General features: G+C 39.0%; 1 protein-coding gene across 6 annotated transcripts in view; it reads left to right on the top strand.

Moving 5' to 3' along the window:
• Nucleotides 1-19161, top strand: part of LOC143440940 (uncharacterized) — a 29713-nt gene extending 10552 nt beyond the window's left edge. For 3 of the 6 annotated variants that reach the window (XM_076927877.1, XM_076927876.1, XM_076927878.1), the window contains 4 exons: nucleotides 1217-1307; nucleotides 11931-12022; nucleotides 13975-14101; nucleotides 17079-19161. In XM_076927877.1, the coding sequence (XP_076783992.1) occupies nucleotides 11993-12022; nucleotides 13975-14101; nucleotides 17079-19009 (2088 nt within the window). In that variant the 5' untranslated portion in view covers nucleotides 1217-1307; nucleotides 11931-11992 and the 3' untranslated portion in view covers nucleotides 19010-19161. Of the gene's footprint in view, nucleotides 1-1216; nucleotides 1308-9731; nucleotides 9826-11930; nucleotides 12023-13974; nucleotides 14102-17078 lie in introns of all 6 variants that reach the window. The other 3 variants (XM_076927879.1, XM_076927880.1, XM_076927881.1) reach the window with 2 other exon arrangements.
• The last annotated feature ends 3606 nt before the right edge of the window (nucleotides 19162-22767 follow it).

The raw sequence follows: 22767 nt of genomic DNA, 5'->3' as shown, positions 1-22767 counted from the left end.
AATAAACCATTCCTGTCTGACAAAGATCAGAATTTGTTTGTGTGGTTTGTAGGGTGACTCTTAGACCCCAACACTTCTGCTGAGTTCTTAATGTTGTAAACTACAGCCTGGCAATCACAGTATGCTGTTTGAGGGAATCAGGTCACAGGATTTTCACACTTAGACAGTGCTGTATAAACCAGCTTGTGGTGGTACACACCTTTAATTCTAGCACTCCTGAGGCAGAGGCAGGTAGATCTTGGAGTTCTTTGTCAGCCTGGTCTACAGAGCAAGTTTAAGGACAGCCAGGGCTACACAGAGAAACCCTGTTGGGAAGGGGGAGTGTGGAGAAAAAGACAAAAACAAAATTAAAAAACAAAAAACAAAATTATAATATAAAATAATATTAAAAAGCATCTTATGAATAATTATGATAACTCATCTACATCAGAAAAATCGCTGCAATCCTCTTGTCTTGTTGGTTCAAGAAAAGCATTCTGTGCATAGACACATGACTAAACTGTTATGTAGAAGTCACCATGTAGACCAGGCTGGACTGGAATTCACAGATTTCCGCTGACCTCTATCTCCTCAGTGCTCACATTAAAGTTGTGCAGCAGCAGGAATGTTCAACCTGTTGTGTTTTATTTTGTGGTGTGTTGACAGTGGTGTGGATGTGGACTTCTCCCAGGAGGAGGGGCAATGCCTGGTCCCTGCTCACAGGTCTCTGCACAGGCTGGATGCTGCAGAATTAGGACTCTCTGATTTCTGTGGGTTTTCTTGCTGTCTCCCTTGCTCTTCCTTCCGGTTCTTGGCAAATTAGACTGCAACTATGTGAGATCTGTATGGATGAGTCTCACGTTCTACAGAGTAAGGCGGAATCCTTAGAGGAACGACAACAGATTTCAGAAAATGTTTTCTCTTCTTTTTGTTTCTTTGTGAGTATAAGGCTTCCATCGTTTTTAGTCTATGATGAAACCTCAGAACCTCATTAGTGTATCATATTCTTGTTCCAATCATTCAGTTCCATTTCTGCACCTGAGAGTTGACTGAGCTGTGAATGGAAGTGTGGTTCAAGTTATGCTATCTGAAAATGCTTGCAAATGTTTTCGGTATTCTGACACTGCCTGACACCTGCAGGGTCACTATAGAGTCTTCAATTCGTTTCTTTTTATTGACTGAGCACAGTACTGTGTTAGAACAGGTTCCTTGTGATTAAACGCTATCTCATGTGCAGGGCTCACTGATCACCCAGACCTGCTCACCTGTGAAACACAAAAAAGAGACTGGGAAGATGGAGAGACAGGAGACAGTAGCATAGGATCCAGGTATGTTGGAGGATTGGTGAAGGGATGACAAGGGGTTTCCAGTGACTGTGGAAGTGGGACATGAAGTCAGTTTTGCCACATTCTGTTTATAGGATTCTGTTAATAGGATTATCCTATTGTAGAGATGAGAAGACTTTCTACAGTAGAATTGATACTAGGGGGCAAAAACTTTTATTTGACTGTGCATGTGAGTGATGCTGTCCTTATTCCATGCACATCACTGATAATGTCTACATACCAATATTAAATGGTTTTCACTTCAGTGATTTTCATGTATTATAAGATGATAATAATTAATAATTTTATGTGTATTTATTGTTTTCTGAAAATTCGTATTCCAGCATATTCACTACCTTTTAGTGTTAATTCCTCCGTTCCTGAAAAAAATGCTGACAGACTTTTGATAAGATCAGGAACTATATTTGCAGACAGTTAAACACTGTCTATCCTGTCTTCCCAGGGATATCTCGTCTTTGTCTGTTGTCATGACAATTCCAAGAGGTTTCCATTGCTGTAATTATAATACACTGTGAGGTCACCTCTAGGTGTGATCCTCTTAGTATTTTCCAATTCTGTGCTGCTCCTTCGTCAGCACAGATTTTAGGATTATTTTGTGTAGAATATGCAAGTAGGATTTTAATAGGACTTGGGTGGCATCTAAGAGAAGACAAACTTCCTTCTAGGTTGTCCTCCCAGGTTTGAAAAGAACATGGTCAATGTGCCCATTTTCACATGCTTTATGTAGTCTTCTGTTCATGTCTGCTGGGGATGTCTGCATTCTGGGTTTTGTGACATGCACCCATGTTTATCAAGTATGATTTTCTGTCACTAGTATAATTATGATCATTAGTCTTCTTACTGCTATCTATAGTCATTGTGTTTTTAAAAAAATTAGGCCAGAAGGTGTTAGTGCAAGTCTTTAATCCCAGCACTTTGGAGGAAGAGGCATGCTGATCTCTATGAGTTCAAGGCTAGCCTAGACTACAGAGTGAGTTCCAGGACAGTTAAGGCTATTATTTCAAATATATACATATATTGCCCAGTATCTTGTATCTTTAGATATTGTTGAGACCTGCCCCCGCCCCCCTTAGCATAGCTGTGGCCATCTTGTTCCAAGCCTGCCAGCTATTTCATATTGTTGCTATGATATGTCTGCCAGTCAGTGAATCAGAAAATAACTTGACTCAGCAGGGTCATGCTGACCACATAGCCTGTTGTGTTCTGTATGTTATGAGTTTTGTTAATCTTGAGAAATTTCACAACTATAATTTTTCACATAGGACCCATCAATTACAGGTTAATGTGAACTCTTATGTATAAAATGGCTTGAGTCAAGGCTGACAACCGGGTAGCACTTCCAGCATCCATTCCAGGTGTATGAGCTCAATGTGATTTTTTCAGTTTCATTCTTTATAAACTGGCCCTGAGAAATGTCCAGTGCACAGCTTTGAGCTGTTGCCCTGCTTGATCAGTCTTGGGGGGTGTGGATCAATAGTGGGAGATGGATTCAATAATTCATCCCTGTTTAACTGACATCAGTGTTAGAATGTTTTCTGGGGTGACTCCTGGACCCCAACAATATGAAACAAATTTTTTAATAGAAAATTGTCAAAAAAAAAAAATGTCTAGGATGTCAAAGGCCAGTATTCACATTCATGGGGTGTAAACTGAGGCAGGGAGCCAGGAGTGACATGGGAGGGGGTCAGCACTAGGAGCAGCTGACGGGGGTGTTGAAGTGTCGGTCTAGATACAGACAGGGCTGCTGCTTATGGTAGCCAAAAATTAAAGAAATTATTCAGCAAACTTTTCTCTCAGGGCACAAAGCTTGTTTGCCTGACTGGAGCTGGCACTTCCTGTGCCAGAGGAAAAACTCTGAACTCGTAACTCTTAGGGGCCAGTGAGAAAGAAAAGGAAGAGAGAAAATTCACACACACACACACACACACACACACACACACACACACACACGCTCAGTGGATGAAGCAAAAGATGGGTGGATGGACAAACAGACATAAATATTCACACATTGAATGGCTGGATCAAAGCTACAGGAAGCAGGCTCTAAGCATTTCACACATACACATATATGCCCCCCCCCCCACATATGTAAGCAGTTGGTGGGTGGAAGGAACAATGTTCCAACAAGCAGGCTCCAAGCATTTCACACATACATAATATATATACATACATCTTCCAACATTCACCCACAGAAGCTTTACATATTTACATGCATACAAATTTAATGGATGGAGCAAGGTTCCAACATACTCTCACACCAACTTTACACATATATACAGATTTGAAGGATGGAACAAAGTTCCAATTACTTTACTTTTTTCTCCCATAGCTTACATATCACAGCAAAATCTTCCATGCAGAATAAAATTACAATGTGATTACATTATAGTTTTCTTCTAGGAAGTGATTATGAAAAAACAGTATGTTCCCCAATACCTTTACAAAAAACAACATTATGAAGTATACGTGAAAGAGAACAAGTTATTCTCAAGAACCAATGTTTATTCATAACTAAGCAACTTGTTACAGATCAACAAAGTGTGGGCAAGCAAGGGAGTTTACTCAGTCAGTGTCTTTTATGGGTAGGCAGCAATTTGCCGTTACAAAGAAAAGATTAATTGTTTTATCATTTGTCTTTAAAAAATATTTCATGTAAACAAAAATCTTTTATAAAAATAAAACTTGTACATAAAAACCCATCATAATCTATTTTCAGTTCTCAGAAAATGTGCATCTACCGATTAACAATTCCTATTAAGTTATATCAGGAAGCTGAGGGCAAAAATGGGAAGAAGAAATCAATCATCACCAGTCCCACCTCGGTGAGAGTCACATTAGTGATCGCTGCCTGACCTTAAAAAGTTCCTAGCTTAACTAATAAGAATGTGCCTTTCTGAACTTCAAATTGTTCCCTAAGATTTTCTACCTCAGAGCCATTAGCAAAAGCGTTTTAACCTAGTTTTACTAAGTTTTATTTTGCACATGCTTTCTAAGGGTGGTGGTCATTGCTGACAAGCTACATTTTTAGGTTCTTTCCTAGGGTGGAAGCAGCAATGCCCGAAAGAGATCAGGCATTATTGTCAGTGCCAGACACTGCCCAGTGAGAGGCTGGAAGCCCCCTTAGAGTTTTCATGTACCTCTTTTTAAAAAAAAATTTTATTAAATCATTTTTAAAATTAATTTTTTTATATAGTCCAGATTTTATCCCCCTCCCGGTCCCACATCCCTTACCTTCTCCCTCCCCACCACATCTCCACGAGGATGCCGACACCCTCATACCCCCCAGGCCTCCCCACTCCCTGTGGCCTTCAGTCTCTTGAGGGTTCAGTGCATCTTTTCTGACTGAGCCCAGATCCAGTCCTCTGCTGTATATATGTTGAGGACCTCCTATCAGCTGGTATAAGCTGCCTGATTGGTGGTCCAGTCTCTGAGAGACCTCGGGTATCCAGGTTAATTGAGACTCCTAATCCTCCTTCAGGGTTGCCCTCCTCCTCAGCTTCTTCCATCATCTCCCTAATTCAACTACTGAGGTCAGCAGCTTCTGTCCATTGGTTGGATGTAAATATCTGCATCTGACTCTTTCAGCTACTTGTTGGGTCTTTTGGAGGGCAGTCATGATAGGTCCCTTTTTGTGAGCACACCATACCCTCAGTAATAGTGTCAGGCCTTGGGGCTTCCCCTTGAGCTGGATCCCACTTTGGGCCTGTCCCTGGACCTTCTTTTCTTCAGACTCCTCTCCATTTCTGTCCCTACAGTTCTTTCAGACAGTAACAATTATGGGTCAGAATTTTTGACTATGGGATGGCAACCTCCTCCCTCATTTGATGCCCTGTCTTTCTGCTGGATGCGGGCTCTACGAGTTCCCTCTCTCTACTGTAGGGCCTTTCATCTAAGTCTTGAGAGTCTCTCACCTCCCAGGTTTGTGGTACATTCTGAAGGGTCCCCCCACCTCCTATCTCCCAGGGTTGCCTGTTTCAGTCCTTTACCCCCACTGAATACCAATTTTTTTTCTTTTTTTAAATGTGGATAGATACTTTTCCCAGTACCACTTTTTGAAGAGGCTGTCTAGTGTACAACCCTTGTTTGTGATATCTCGGTGACATTTACATGGTCACTGCTATTGGGCAAGTTTGGGGTCTGATGCTCTACCGCATTGGGCTGATCTGGAATTACAGGGGAGAGCTCGAACACAGCAGCATTTTCCTGGAGTTGTTTTGTATCCAGCAAATTTATGGGTCAGAATAAATTCTTGCCTTCTGTTTACTAATTCTCTGAAGGTTATTGTGGGAAGTTTAAATGTAATGTTGTTTGAACTGAATATATAAACCACTTTCAGAATAGCTGCAGATTTCACACTAATATGTCTCACTGTATCTTTGTGAAATATCTTTCCATGTGCTAGTCAGTGTCTTCCTCAGTGCTTCAACAAGTCAAAAATTTCATTTTAGACATCTTTCATCTATGTGGTTAGTTCATTCAAGGAGTTTTTATTTTGTTCTCTCTCTCTCTCTCTCTCTCTCTCTCTCTCTATATATATATATATATATATATATATCTTCTCACTAATTTTTATTTACTATTAAATTTCTTTCAATTTAGATTCATATATTTTAGGTATGTGAGTGTTTTTTGACAGTGTATGCCTTGCTTCATAGTAGTGCAGTTATGAACATTTGGGAGCCACACTTCATATTCTAGGCATGTAACCTGGGTCTTTGCTAGAACAGCAGGCCCTCATAACCATTGAGGCATCTCTCTCGTCACATTTAAAGTGTTACTTATATGAGTAGCAATAATACAAAATGGCAAAAAAAAAAAAAAAAAACCCATTCTGGTCATTTTTGTGTGTGTAGATGATGCAAAATATTCACTTTATATAAGCATTTATTATTTCTTAATACCTTTTTTTCATTGTTATTGTATGTTGCTGTGAATTCCTAAGCAAAAAAATTACAGCCTATGCACTCTGTGTATTTTCAGGGACATACACCTGGTATTGAGTAACCACATGGTGTACTACTCTCTGGGGAAGACTGTTTCTCCAGCTCTCAGAATTCTTTAGTATTTGCCTAGGCTTGAAGACTAGTGAGCTTTCTCCCTTCCATGTTCTCACACTTCTTGGTGATGTCTTCTTTGGCAAATGTATAGGCAACCATGATTGTAAGATCTAATGCATGTAGTTTCTCTAACATTTCTAGGAGACACAATGTCACAGCAAACCTCCTGTTTCTCTAGTTTTTTACAATATCCCTGCCCCCTCTTGCTCAGTGATGCCTGGGCCTTGGTGCCACAGTTGTGTTGCTTATGTGTCAGTTGGACTGAGCATCACAACTCTGCATTTTGGCTGACTGTGGTTTTCTGTAATAATCTCCATTTCCTTGATGAAAGGTGAGTACTATGTTTATCTGTGGGAATTGGGATACATATTTAGAATGTAGTTAGAGATATTGTGATTTAGTAAAATAGTGGTGGTAGCTTCTCATCCAAGATCTGTGACTTGACTAGCTTTGGGGAAGCTGGCTGGCTTTCTAGTACCAGGTATGATTTTGCTCTTGTTGAGAGGGTCTTAAGTCAGTTAGAAACTGTTTGTTGCCAGTAGTGTATGATTGCCACTCTTAAAATCTCTGAGTTATTGTGCGGTGCAGATTGTTCTGGTTCATAGGTGTCTTTGCTAGGTAGGATTGTTGGTTCTCTTCCGCTTTTGTAAGCTTGCATATTTCCTTTTGATACTATGAAAGCTAGTCCCTAGGGAGGATGCTTTATTGTCAGATCTATCTTTTGAGTCCCCGGGGATCTATGTTCATAGTACATGGCTTCTCATCAGAAGGGACTCGCCTTCTATGTCTGGGAGGCCAACATGGGCAACAACAATAGTCTAGATGGTATTTAGAGTCTCTAGGACAGTTGTAACCATCAACCTCAAAGCAAGCTTCTATGCCAGCAGCCATTTAAGAGAAGCTAAAAACTAGCAGGTGCTTTTCCTGAGATGGTTCTACCATGGACTGTAAAGCTATGATGGATTTGCTCCTTTAGGCAAGGCCAAGGAGATTACATTTGAGGAAAGATTCCTGCTTTTAATATGTGTTTCTTGTTATTATTAAATCTATATAACAATCACTAGGTATTAACCCACCCTTTTGAGTAAATTTCTGCAGGACAATGAAGATATACTGTCTTGTACTGATGCTATATAGACAAATAAATAATTTCTTAATTCTTAATAATGATTCTATAAGAATTCCTAAAACTATAATAGTAATTATTAAGCTCTTTCATAATATAACTATTAAGTTCCTTCTGATGTCAAAACTGCAATGAGAAATCTGCCAGTCTTCAAGTGCCACCAGTTAATTGCTTTTGAGATAGAAAGCAGGCATTTACAAATTAGACCTTGTTCCAAGAGGTTGTTAAACATGTAACCAAAGGGAACTTACTTATTGTAGGTGTAAGGACAGAAGATAAAATATTGACTGGGTTTATGTATACAAATCTTCAATGCTAACTTAGTTATAGTCTTTAACTCTCCAAGAACCTGTAGAGCTAGTGATAGATAATGAATGTTTAGCTAGATAATTCCTCATAATGGATAAACATGTAAACATCTCTGTTGTAAACTTTTCATTCAACTTATGATTTAAATTTATGATTGAAATTCTAGTGAACTTTTGTAAAATGAGATGCTTAGAAAAACCATGTGAACTATTCTCCTAGGATAAGTATTAAGACTAGGAATGATTACATTGCATTGCATGGCATTGTTACATCAGAGCAGGAGAGAGCAAGATTAGAAGAAAAATGCAGAGTAGAACAACTTAGAAATTATAGGGCAACTTAAAAAATTAAGATAGCAATATTCAGAATGCAGAGGGAAAGAAAAAAATCTATAGAGAGAGTAGAAAGAGCAAGCAGACTTCTCCTTACCATGGAACAGAACAGGACTTTTCTTGATAGCAAGACAGACTTAGTCTTGCTAAAGAGGACAAAGCTTTGTTCTTACAGATTTGGGCTTAATTCATTTAGCAATGAAACAGTAGAAACCTTTTCTTTATGCAATAAAGATTGAAGGTCATTCTTCATCCAGAATGACTGAGTTCTTTCTGCACTGGTGCTTTGTCTTTTGCTCCATATGCATATGTAAGTATAGATCTGGGTGTGTAAGTAATTAAGAGTTAAGTATGTAGTTGGGCTCAGATGGTTTGCATGGAGGTGTGTGATTTTTTACATGAATTTATCTGAGTTTATGAGTATTTGCTTGTGTGAAAGGTTTTCCATTTGGTAGCATGACTCTCTTCTCCTGGTTCAATAAAACCCCGAGATTCCACCTCATACCAGTCAGAATGGCTAAGATCAAAAACTCAGGTGACAGTAGATGCTGGTGAGGATGTGGAGAAAGAGGAACACTCCTCCATTGTTGGGATTGTAAGATGGTGCAAAACCACTCTGGAAATTAGTGTGGTGGTTCCTCAGAAAATTGGACATAGCATTACCTGAGGACCCAGCTATACCCCTCCTGTGCATATACCCAGAAGATGCTCCAACATATATCAAGGACACATGCTCCACTATCTTCATAGCAGCCTTATTTATAATAGCCAGAAGCTGGAAAGAACCCAGATGTCCTTCAACAGAGGAATGGATACAGAAAATGTGGTACATCTACACAATGGATTATTACTCAGCTATTAAAAATAATGAATCCATGAAATTCTTAGGTAAATGGATGGACCTAGAAAATATCATTCTGAGTGAGGTAACCCAATCACAAAACAACACACATGGTATTTACTCACTAATAATTGGATATTGGCCCAGAAGCTCACAATACCCAAGATTCAACTCACAGACCACATGAAGCTCATGAAGAAGGAAGACCAAGTGTGGGTGCTTCAGTCCTTCTTAGAAGGAGTAACAAAATTCTCAAGGGAGCAAATATAAGACAAAGTGTGGGACAGAAACTAAAGGAGGGGTCATTGTGGGAAGCCATGGCAAGGCCTTACTCTTGGCAAACACTCACCCTTGGCTCTCCTATCTACTATTCTTCTTTCTGCTTACCTTCCATGATTCACTTGTCAGTTGTCAGAACTTCAAACAAGGCCTCATAGCAACCCACCTTAGTAACCCTTCCTCCTGATCTTTAGATTTAGCCAACATCCTGCTAGATAGATGTTTTCAGAACCCCTGGTAATGGCAAGGCTTTGTGAGAACAACAGGTATAACTTAGTTAGACCCCACAGCTGCAGCTAGCTTCCTCCACCTGCAAAGCCCTCTTTCCTTTCCTACCTCTCCCCCATATCCTGTTTTCAGAGTATATAACCTGTGTGAATAATAAAATCTTTGCCAGCTTGATCAGACTTCTTGACTTGCTGTGCCTTTTTATTTTCTCGTGCATCTCGGTCCTCTCCACAGGGTCTAAGTGTCCGACTTGATTGTTTAGCTGGCCTGGACAGGTCATCTGGAGACCATTCCACCTGGGTATCCATCCTATATGCAGTCACCAAAGGTAAATGCTGATGTGGATGTCAGGAAGTGCATGCTGACAGGAGCCTGATGTGGCTGTCTCCTTAGAGGTCTGTCAGAGTCTGACATATTCAGAGGCGGGTGCTCACAGCTAACCTTTGAACTCATCAGGGGTTTCCAATGGAGGAGATAGAAGGAGCTGAAGAGTTTGTGGTCCCATGAGGATAGCAACAATACCAACCAACCAAAACTCCCAGGGTCTAAATATACCAACCTGGCAGCACATAGGGAGGGACCCCATGGCTCCAGCTGTATATGCAGGTATGTAGGGAAGGATGGCCTTGTCAAGCATAGGTAGGAAAAAAGATCCTTGGTCCCATGAAGTGGGGAGGTGGGAGTGGAGGTGTGGGGGGCACATCCTCATAGAAGTAGTAAGAGGGGGGATGGGATGGGGGTTCCTGGGGGGGATGGGGTAAGGGGATAGCATCTGGAGTGTAGATAGAATATCGAGTTAAAAAAAATAAAAAATAAGAGTTTATTGACCAAAACCTCCCTGTTCCTGGGCAAGAAAAAAAAAGCCCTACCAATTAATCCTTAACTTAATCCCCTGCTCTTAGTCTACAGGTGTTAATCACCCAAGCCAGTGGTTTTTAACCCTCAGAATGAGGAAGAAAATCTTTAGGATTTTTTAGAAGTTATCAGCAAACCCGCAGTGTAGTTAGAGAGCTAGAAAGCCTGAGCTCACAAGTCTTTAAAGCTACCTCTGAGAGCATCAAAAACTACATGTGGAGACAATCAGTCTTTAAAGCTACACCTATGTCTGAAGCTACTTCCTACTTCAACCCATTCCAAGCCCAGCAGGTTTCTGGCATTTCTGGGTGGCTTTGTTAGAAAATATATGGCCCTTGTAGAGAGCATTATCGACCCAATGGAAAGTTTTCATTTAAACACCAAATATATATGGATTCACATACTTAAATTGTAGGTATTTTATGGTAGATGGGTAGTATTATGATTCTGTTGACTGTTTAGACATCTTTACTGTTATTTTTCTCCTTATGTGTTTATTTTTGTCCCTTCTCTATAATAAAATTCCTTTTCTACATTTCCCCCTAAGATGACTTGTTCTCTGTTATCTCCTATTATGCCTCCACATCCCTCCATGGTCTGGTTTTGCTTTTCTGTTTCCTGCAGTTATTCCAGGTTATAAACTCACATCAGAAGATTTGGACCTAGGACCTTCCTATGAGAGAGAACATGCAGTGCCTGTGTTTCTGGGTCTGGGTTCCTCCACTCACTATGATCTTTTCTAGGTCCACCCATTTACCTGCAAATCTCATGATTACATGTTTCTTTACAGCTCAATAATATTTTGTATTGCATACACACATTTGTATTCGTCCGTTGAAGAACATTTATGTTGTTTCCATTTTGTAGCTATTATGAATATAGCAGCAATGGACATAGGTGAGCACATATCTGTGGAGTAGAATGTTGAGTCCTTTTAGCATATTCCAAGGAGTGGAATAGCTGGGTCATGTGATACATTTGTTTAACTTGAGGATTTTTTATTTATTTGCAAATCTCTATATTAGTTTCCAGAATGGCTACATTTTTTTTTTTTTTTTGGTTATAGTGTTTTTATTTCCTATGATACTGTTTTTTATATTGTTGCTGATTGGATTATTCATGGTATTCTTCTTTCTTTACTGTGAGAAAGAGTGGTTTTCTGTCTTGAGCATGGATGAGTACTTCCCAGTTATCCTGTATTTATCTCTTTTTCACATGAGATTTATTATTTCCTGTGTTCTCGTAGATAATTACTCTAATTGTTCTGTGTATGTTGCCTCTAATTTATTGTATGCCATGCTGTTGTAGTAAAATGAATCGTGTCAATTCATGATTGTTTTCAAATGCACATATCCATTCGTTTTGAGAGAGTATTTTTCTGAGTGCAACAATATGGTTAGTGATGATTTTCTCTTCAAGTTTTAAATGTCTTTCCATCCTCCCCTGGCTTTGGGTCATTGAGCAGAGATGAGGTAGTATTCTATTGCTTGGGTCTTTTCATGTGGTGTGACATTGTTCGTTACAAGCATTTAGTATTAATTTTACTTTTTTTTTTTTTTTGACCCCTTGATATTAAAGAGCCACGATCTGGCTATTCATTGTTATTCAAAGAGAAAATCAAAGAAGAGAAACAGCAAGAAATGGCTGATATTCCAGTAAAGATGTTCCAGGTCAGTGGTCATGTCCACTTTCATTCTAAAAATATTATAGTTTGATATATTGCAAGCCTTTAATTTTCTGATTCTGATGATTTTTAAAATTCCAAAAACCTGTGGCAGAATTAGAACAAGAGAAGCAATTACCTTTATGTTCTTTTTCATATTGGGTGGTCATTACATTCATGGCAGCTTAAATGTGCCATGAAACGGATGTTCTTGTGTGTAGAATGAGATTGTGTTCTACCTGTATTTCTCTTTGGTGTTTAATATCAATGATGGTTGGTGGTGATGTGTCTACATGTTTGTTTCCACCTCATATCTGTTTATCTTAGAAGAATCACACACTTGTTTAGGAAGCTCGGGAAGCTCTCTACTTCCGAAAGTAGAGAGATCTGTATTTTCACTTTTTCATTTTCTCTTTTTTTGAGTCCCACGTGCATACTAAGTGCAGAACACTTGGGCTTGGACTCATTATGTAGAATTATGTGGAATGCATCAATACAAATGTTTCGTGAGCATTGACTGATAAATGTGTATAAGCTGTTCCATTTGATACAGAGAGACTATCCCTCATGATGGCCTTGCTCTAGACACTTTGTTCAAATGTCAGCTCTCCATGCCTACCCTGCAGCTGCAGTGTACTGAAATTGTTATTTGTCTATGGTGGCTTTTCTATATACTTAAGAAAAGTTTAGATTATATTAAATGTGTCTCATGCAGATTTTTCTATCTGTTAGTGGCCCAAACATTCTTATAAAAATTAATTTGGTAGACTACTTGATTTTTATGTTACAATTAAACTTGTCAGTATGTAGTGTTACTACAATCCTTGCTACTGTGGAAAAATACCAAAACACTTTACTTAAAGGCCAGTCAGAAGTTCTGCCTTCTATACCTACCACTTTGCTATTTAATGGTGTGGTATTGCATCTAGAGTTTAAAATCATACCTGAGCCTGTTAGAATAGATTATGTAAGACCCAATAGAGACAGGATTGATTCAATGTCTGGATTTTAGCATGATCTTCAGGCAGAAAATTTAAGAAGACATGTCCACATCATGAATGTGCTTCTGAGACATGTACATTGTGATCCTGTGGGACATGATGAATATTGTAGCGTGTAATTATTAAAAACAACCCACGCTAATGCTGACTACTTGCCAGCAATGTGGGCTACCCGCTCCATGGCTATTCCCATGCGGCTGTCAACCCAGTTGCCCAGGGTTCACTACTGCCAAACCGATTGTATCTTTCCAGGCCATCCTGGGCCTGGTGGCTGCTGGCTCTAAACTCCTAACCCCTTATAATTAAGATTCTAGAGGCTTGTAATTTATCTGTCAGATTTATAACAGTAAATTCTCAATCCACAAAATGCCCAAAGAACTCAAAACTCAATTGATATTACTACAAGCTGCCCACCTAGATTGGACAAATGAGCCCTATATTATTCTATTGTTCTTTTATGATATACATAGCTACCTGTGGCTACTTCAGGCCACCTGTGGATCCAGTTTGTCTTCTGCCTCCATCTTTCTCCATTCTTCCCCTGTCTATCCCCTGTCTCCTTCTCTCTAAAATTTTTTCATCTCGCCTTCTTTTTCCATTGCCCAACCACAGGCTCTAGACTTACATTTCACTTGACCTCACCTGTGCAGAGATAGCAATCTACAGAATATGGCATTCATAACAGATAGATAACCATGTCCAGATCTTAAGTATGTGTCTTGTTTTCATGAATATGTTGTGAGACTATTGTGTCATCCTGTTTTTCCACAGTTTGATCATTCATTATAGAATATGACTATATTGGAAATCATTGTTTTGATTTTTTTTTTTAGTGTTTTAATTTTCTTGATGACTTTTGTTGATGATTGTCTTTCCTCATCTACATCCTGTATTTTTATATTCAGGAAAGCATTCTACTCTGTAGCACATAGTCAAACTGTAATTTTTTTTGTTTCAGGATATGTTGACATTCAGGGATGTGTCTGTGGACTTCTCCCAGGAGGAGTGGGAATGCCTGGATTCTGCTCAGAGGGCTTTGTACATTGATGTGATGGTGGAGAATTACAGCAACCTGGTCTCTGTTGGTGAGAACATTTTTGTTGTACAATTCCTAACTCATCCTTTGTAAATACTGACCCGATAGGCTGTAAAGTCTATTATGCTGTTATGGAAAAAAAAAAAAAAACAGAAGACTAGGCAAAGTTTGGCAGTGAAAAAGAAATTTTCCAAGAGATTCGCCTGCCCATGCTAGCACAAGACAGCCAGAGAATGTGACTACTATGATCAAGTTTGTAGTGGAGAGACTGGAGACAAAGAGAAGCATAGTGGTTTGTGCTCTAGGAAGAAGAACTGGAATTGAACATTCAAGGACAATGAGGAACAGCCTGATGTGAGAGACCTGTACTGCCACCTGTGACCATGGTGATGTGTGGGCTGTACTGCCAGTGCCGAGGCCCATGTCTGGGTCAGTGGACCCTTGGTACCATGGGTATGTGTCCATGTCTGTGGCCAATGTTACCACCAAAGGCCATGTGGATGTCTGTGGTCTGGGCTGCTGCCTGAGGGCATGTTGATGATTGAGGGGCTCCCTGAGTTGGCCCTGCCTGTCACCAGCCACTACATGGTTGTGCAAGCTGTGACTTGGGAATGGGAACGCTGTCCCTGATAGCATGGTTGCAAGAGGCTGATGGGCAGACCACCTCAGCTACCACCCAGGACCAGGTCCAGGATTTTGAGTTAGCCCACCAAAATATATACCCCATCTATGAACTGCTCGAACATGTGAAGGGGCCAATCCTGTTGAAGCAAAGCCACAGGATTTCCATGACCCATGGCAACAGCAGGTTATCCAAGAGGAGCCTTGGTCAGGGTCCAGTACTGATGGTGTAGCAGAAGCCAGCACCCTAGAACCAGACCAATGACTCATTGCAACAAACATTTTCATGGAAAGCTGTTTGTGCAAAAGTGCGTACTGTGTAACACACCACAGTTTCCAGTGCCAGTATGCTGAATACTTGCTGGCAGAGTGGACTTGTACATGGACTGGTATAGTAAGTACTTGTACAGCACTGGTGCCATGACAACTGAACCAGGTGTGAGAGAAGGCTGACGTATATACAAGAGCAGGCTGTTGCCACGAGGCATGGCCAGATTTCTTTTATTATTTTATTTTATTTTACATTTTCTGCTTTATTTCATTTGAGGAGTAGCTTACAAGGGTGAAAAGCAGATATGGATGGACTGGTAAATGAGGGGAACTGGGGTTGGGGTTCGTAATATGAAATTCACAAAGAATTAGGAAAAATATGTTAAAAAGAAGAGAGAACATTTTGATGGTATTTAGTTTTTTCTTTTCATTTTCCATTATTAGAGGTGCCATGCACTGTTGATTTTGGTTCCAGGATGCATTGAGATATTCAGTAGCATATACTATTTCCACCAATATCTTAAAGCTCCATAGCCATCATTGAAATTGACATTTTTTAAAGATGTATTTATTATTTTATGTATATGAGTACACTCTAGCTCTTCTGCAGCCTGCATCTATATTCAGACACACCAGAAAAGGGAGTTGGATCCCATTACAGATGGTTGTGAGCCACCATGTGCCTGCTGGGAATTGAACTCAGAACCTCTGGAAAGAGTAGTCAGTGTTCTTAACCATTAAGCCATATCTCCAGCCCCCTTGACATTGTTTTAATTGTATGAAAACCTCAAGATATGCAAACTGAAAATTTTCCCAGAGTATGACTAGAAATAATAATTGGGAATTCATTCCTAATTTTCTCTAATTTGTATTCTTCTCATGTACTTTGCACGGTAGGATCTTACATGACTGTATTGTTGTTAAAAGTTCTAGCATGCATTGTGGGCTACCTCAGAACAATTGGATTATTGTGTGCAGAGTAGGCCTGGGCATCTATCTGGAGCAAATGAGATTTTCCTGGAAGGTTGAGAAAATGTAGTAACCAAAACCTGGGACGGCAAGTGAATCAACAGTGAAGGATTCAGCTAAAAGAGAACGTGAGCTGAAACTGCCTTTGCTGTATTTAGTTCTCTTCGAAGGCTTCCTGGTCCTTGCAACTTATTACAATCTCCTGTCCTCAACATGCATCCTGCCCACTGTAACTCATAGGAGACATAGTGACTCAGTAGACCTGGATTATGGGGACTTAATACTAGTACAGTGTACAATTTTACTTGACTGTGCTGGCATCAGATTGGAATAACTTTACAAATTATAAGTCACAATATGAGTCCATGAAGCAGGGTTATTCTGTAATTGCCTTCCTTGCTTGTATGTTTTTATATTGCATGTTTCATTTTCATTACAGTAGATGATACACAGACACCCCTCTGGAATATAATCTTAGGAGTGTGTACAGAGTACCTTTTAGAACAATCATATGAAGAAAGTTAAGAAACGTAGCAGTGTGTGGCACTCAAACGATGTAGGAAAAGATCCGAACAATAGCTGTCCATGAATGTCCTGCCTCAAATGATCTAGAGCCTTGGATATCTGGCAAAATATTTGCTTTGTATCCATTACTTTCGAAGAATCTAATGCCTTTTTTTTAAAAGTAAAGAAACAAACCCTTTGATGCTTTTCAGTCATCTTTAATCTTACAAGGAATTGTGACTCCTGAACAATAATCAACATTACATTAGGAAATACAAACACTGTGAGCCTAGTATTGGATTAAAGTCTTCATCCATTTCTGAGAAAAATTTACAAATAGAGACTCGTGTTCCAAATATAATCAGTCAGTAAGCTCCATCCCAAAGCTAATTTACTACCCTCACTTATTTGTTTCATCTTATGCCCAATTAGACATTTTCAATAAAGATCAGATATCTTATTAGAAATCACTGACCTTGAAGGCTGTCATTCTGTTTTTGTGAGGATATAGTTACAGTGAATGAAAAGTGTCAGGCACTGGGAACTCTGTTCTGTATAGTTGCAGATTAACTTAGTTTAAAAGAGGACTTACAAAGACAGTCATTTATCACAACTGTTATCTGGGAACAAGCCCTACTAATCTGAATTGTATTCATTTTCAGAGAACTATTGCATACATGATACTGTCTGTCAACACGTGAGGACCGAAAAGGAGTCTTGCCAGTGTAATGAGCTTGGTGAAATGCTCCATGAACCCTCCAACTCTGCACTTTATAAAAGGAGTGACACTACAGAAACCTCTAATAACGACAGATGCTGTAAGGACAGGGCTGACTCTGTTGACTCATCAAACCCAGATCGACATAAAAGGATGCACACTGGAGAAGAACCTTGCCATTCTAAAGACTGTGAGAAATCTTCCAGTTTGTGTTCCAACATTAGTGAAGATCAAAGACTCTACACTGCAAAGAAAGAGCTCAAGCAGGATGAACATGATGACCATTTCAGCTCTACACACAGTCTCATGCAACAAACAATATACATTAGAGAGAAACGATACCAGTGTGGGCAGTGCAGGAAGCACTTCAGTACTGCCTCAAGCTTCAGCATGCATCAGAGAATTAATACTGGAGAGAAACCCTACAAGTGCAATGTTTGTGACAAATCTTTTAATCAGTGGTCAAGTCTTAAAACACATAAAATAATTCATACTGCTGAGAAACTGTACAAATACAAAGAATGTGAAAAGTCATTTGTGCAGGTGTCTGCACTTAAAAGCCATCAGAGAAGGCATACAGGGGAGAAACCTTACAAATGCAATGAGTGTGACAGATCCTTTTCCCACTGTGCATCATTAAGATGGCATCAGAAAACTCATTCTCCTGAGGTACGTTATGAATGCAAAGAATGTGGTAAGTCCTTTTTTGAATTATCCCATTTTAAAATGCATTACAGAATCCACACTGGTGAAAAGCCTTACAGATGTGAGATAAGTGATACAACTATTACTGTGAGTTCCACTCCTAAAACTCATCAGAAAATTCATACTGGAGAGAGACCTTACAGATGTAGGGAATGTGACAAATCTACTACCAAGTGCTCACATCTTAGAACACATCAGAGAATTCATACTAGAAAGAGACCTTTTAGATGTATGGGATGTGACAAATCTTTTATTAAGCACTCAAATCTTAGACAACATCAGAAAATTCATAGTGGAGAGAAACCTCTTAAGTGCAAAGATTGTGATAAATCCTTTTTCCGGATTTCTAGTGTTCGAATACATCAGAAAATTCATACTGGAGAGAGACGTTATAGATGTAAGGAATGTAGCAGATCTTTTACCTGGTTCTCAAATTTTAGAGTCCATCAGAGAGTTCATACTGGAGAGAGACCTTACAAATGTAAAGACTGTGACATATCTTTTCTGTGGATTTCAAATCTTAGAACCCATCAGAAAATTCATACTGGAGAGAAACCTTACAAATGTAAGGAATGTAAGAAATCTTTTACTAGGTGCTCATATCTTAGAGACCATCAGAAAATTCATACTGGAGAGAAACTTTACAAATGCAAAGACTGTGACGTGTCCTTTCTGTGGATTTCAAGTCTTAGAAGACATCAGAAGATTCATACTGGAGAAAAACCTTACAAATGCAGAGAATGTGAGAAATCCTTTACTCAGTGCTCGACTCTAAGAGACCATCAGAAAATTCATACCGGAGAGAAACCTTACAAATGCAAAGACTGTGACGTGTCCTTTCTGTGGGTTTCAAGTCTTAGAAGACATCAGAAAATTCATACTGGAGAGAAGCCTTACAAATGCAAAGACTGTGACGTGTCCTTTCTGTGGATTTCTAATCTTAAAACGCATCAGAAAATTCACACTGGAGAGAAGCCTTACAAATGTCAGGAATGTGACAAATCTTTTACTAGGAGCTCATATCTTAGAGTCCATCAGAAAACTCATACCGGAGAGAAACCTTACAAATGCGAAGACTGTGATGTATCCTTTATGTGGATTTCGAATCTTAGAAGACATCAGAAAATTCATACTGGAGAAAAGCATACCATTGTAAATAATGTGACATAATATTTATCTGGTATTCTCTGCTTGCAAATCACAAGGAGATAAGTGATCAAAACATAAAGATAACAAAACAAGATTGTTAAAGCCTTTAATGAAGACTGAAATCTTACAAAATGCATCAGAGTTTATATTAAAATAAAAATCTGCAAATGTAACTGTGGGAAAAGATTTTTATTTCTTTTAATATGTATGGGTGCCTGGCCTGTAAGTATGTCTGTGCACTGCATGTATGCCTGGTGCAGGCAGAAGCCAGAAGAGAGCATCAGATCCCCTGAAGTTGGCAGTACAGATAGTTGTGTGTAGCTGTTTATATGTTGGGAATTGAACTCTTGTTCTCTGTAAGAGCAACCAATGCTCTTAACTGCTGAGCCTTCCCTCTAATTCCTTAGAAAAGCTATAACAAAAACATTTAGCTCATTCAACATCCAATCATTCATAATAATGCCAGGTAAGATGGCGCATGCCTTTAATCACAGCACCCAGAAGACCGAGACTAGAAGCTCACTGTGAGTCCAGTTCCAGGACTTCCATAACTACACAGACCCTTTCTCAAAAACAAAAACAAAAGATAAGGCCAACATGTAATAATGTTAAAATTTTGACAAAGATGTGTAATTGTATTATACACATAGTTCATACTATACTATATCTCATAGTTCATACTTCTGAGAAACCATGTAAAGGTTTCTTTCTTTTCTTCCTTTCTTTCCTTTATTCCTTCCTTCCTTCCTTCTTCCTTTTTCTTTCTTCCTTCCTTCTTTCTGCCTGCTTTCTCCCCTCCTCCCCTTAGAATATAGACACAGATTTTCAAAAATGATTCCTTGGTTTTCATTCCCACATCAGTATTTGACCACCTTTGCCCACTTTTATGCCAACACGACTTATCATTTCTAGTCCTGATGATGGCCACTGTAGCTAAGGCATCATGGTTGCTAAAAGGAGTCCTTTTATGCATTTCGCTGATAACTTTACAAACTGTTTTTTTTTTTTTTTTTTTTAGTTTTTCTTTAGGTTTGTTGAAGTATTTGTTCCTTCATTTGTTTTGTTTTTGTTCTGCATTTTTGTACTGTAAATTTCTGATATAGTAGTGTAATTACAAAGTATTTCTGTTCTCTTTCCTACTGACAAATACAAATTACAAAATATTTCCGTTTTCTTCCCTGCTTTCTTTTAAGGTCATGGCTTCTCATTTCATTAATTGTGATTGTATGCATAATATGTATGTATGTATGTATGTATGTATGTATGTATGTATAAGATATGTATTGTTGGCATTCAGGAGTTGTTCCACAAACCACACAGACACCAATCTCAGTCAGACATGTACAGTTTATTGAACATACACTGAAAGAATGATCAATCATGGCAAAAGCTTCAGACTTGAGCTGAAATCTGCATGTCTGTACATTATCCAGGGACACTTTGTATAAAGGAAAAAAAAACGAATGAGCTCCTACACAGATGCATGAGGTCTGGAGGGTGATCAGTTTTTTTCTACTTTAGTAACTCAGACATAACAGTGGAAGTTGATCCTTTACCTGTTTGGCTCCAAGTGAAGGCTGCATGCAGCTGGGGAAATTTCCAAGGAGAACAGTTCTCAAAATATGATAACAAATCTCTGAGCATAGCAGGATGTATGGTCAACTTGACCTCACTCAGAGCCAAATTATTTTTTCTGTGTCTTATAGTCAGGCTGCTTTTTTTGTTTTGTTTTGTTTTGTTTGTTTTGTTTCAGCAGTATGGAATGGCTTGCAGGCCTGAAACAAATGGCTATATTTATTTCTAAGAAGTAATACCAGGGAACCAGTTTTGAGAAATAGACTTCAACATGTATAATTGATATACATATCAAATATACTATGAAATTTAACGTTGTCTGTCTTTATCATGTTACTTGTGTATGTGTTTCCAATGCTGGCCCATTTGGTTTTCAATATCTAGTTGGTGTGCTCATCCCTGAAGGAGACTCCTGCTCCCAGCATTGTGCAGTCACCTGTAGTACACTCTGTATGAAGTAAGGCCTTGTGGGCTTTTCCCCATCCACGTTGGCATGTCCATTGTTGTGTTTATTCAGCTCTTGTTTGGGTAGTCATGATTTTGAGATTTTCTGGATATAGTTTCTGGCATTACTAGGAAAAACAATCTTACAGAAATTCTGTGATCTTCTGCCACTTGAATGTTAGTACCCCATCTTCAAAAATATTCCTTGAGTGTTTTGTAAATGAATCCATTGGACATGGTCTCTACAACTCTACATTTTGATTAGCTGTGGATTTTTTTTTTTTTTTTGGTAGTGGTCACTATTGAAAGAGAGGTTTCTTTGATAAGGGAAGAAGTCTACATTTATTTGTTGGTACAAAGGAAAATGTTTAGATTTTTATTAGGGATTATGCTGATTTATTAAAGTGGTGGTTGTTGGTTCTCTTCTAAGATTACTGATTTCACCAGAACTGAGTAGGTAGCTATGTTTCCAGTGTCAGTCATGGTTTCCCTTTTTAAAAGTGTCTTAAATCCAACTAGAGAGCTGTTTGTTATCACTAAGGTGAGCCTGCCACTACTGCACCCTTAGAGTGGTCCTGCCATGATAATTGTTGATATAGGTTCATAGGCATCATAAATCTGTAGGACTGTCCATTAGATTCCTCCTTTGGAAGCTTGCATACTGATTCTGGGTTCATACAAGTTATTCTTCAGGGTGGAGTCTGCTTTATTTTGAGACAGGGTATCTCTGTGTGATGCTAGATGTCCTAGATTCTCTATGTAGATTAGGCTGGCCTTGAACACAGAGTTCCTTTGTTTCTGCCTCCTGAGTGGTTTGAAGACTTACAAGACCTTACCAACTACACATACCTTTTGCTTATGTCTTTTTTTTTTTTTTTTTTTTTTTTTTGTCTCGTTGGTCTGTTTGTAGAGGTAGGGTTTCATTGTGTAACTTTGGCTGATCTGGAACTCATTCTGTAGGCCAGGCTGGCCTTGAACTCATAGAGACTTGCCTGCTTTTGCCTCCTGAGTGCTTGGATTAAAGGCATGGATCACCACTGCCCAGGTCATAAGGTTCTGACAGTTACTCAAGGTAAAGGCACAGCTTACTGATAGAAATGTGTCAACAAATGGATCTTCTGTCTACTGACATTGAAGACTTCTGTTGTACTAAATAGAATACTATAGATGAAATGGATGAGTTTCCAGGTGCATATAACATACCGAATATAAACAACATGAATTGGATAATGTAAACAAGACTAAGAGGAGCAATGGGACTGAAGCAATTATAAAATGTCATCCTTAAAGTAACTCCATGATCAGAATGACAGGATTCTATCAGAACTTCAATGAACTAACAGCAAATCAACTTAATATTTAATACTTACTGACACGCAAACACAAAAAACAAGACTTCTTGACTCTATTACCCGATACTAAACCAGATAATGAACCTGGATATGGTGGAACATGCCTTTAATTAATTCTAGCATTCCAGAGGCAGGGAAGGCTAATCTGAGTGATTTCCTAGCCAGCATGACTCAAAACACAAACAAAAAAATTCCATCACCTGGTACAACCAAAAACAAATTACACACTGATGTTAAATAATTGATCTGATCACATTAGCATAGGTTTTAAAACACAGCTTCACATAGGGAAACCCTGTTTACAAGGAAAGAATGAATAAATAACCCCCCAAATTTTTATTAGTAGATATTTCACAAGGACAGACACACACACATACCCCACATCACATCCTTGTGTGTTTCTGTGCC

Source organism: Arvicanthis niloticus, chromosome 30 (genome assembly GCF_011762505.2).
Source record: "Arvicanthis niloticus isolate mArvNil1 chromosome 30, mArvNil1.pat.X, whole genome shotgun sequence".
In the NCBI taxonomy this organism is placed as follows: domain Eukaryota; kingdom Metazoa; phylum Chordata; class Mammalia; order Rodentia; family Muridae; genus Arvicanthis; species Arvicanthis niloticus.
This window is presented reverse-complemented; position numbering and strand designations above follow the sequence as displayed.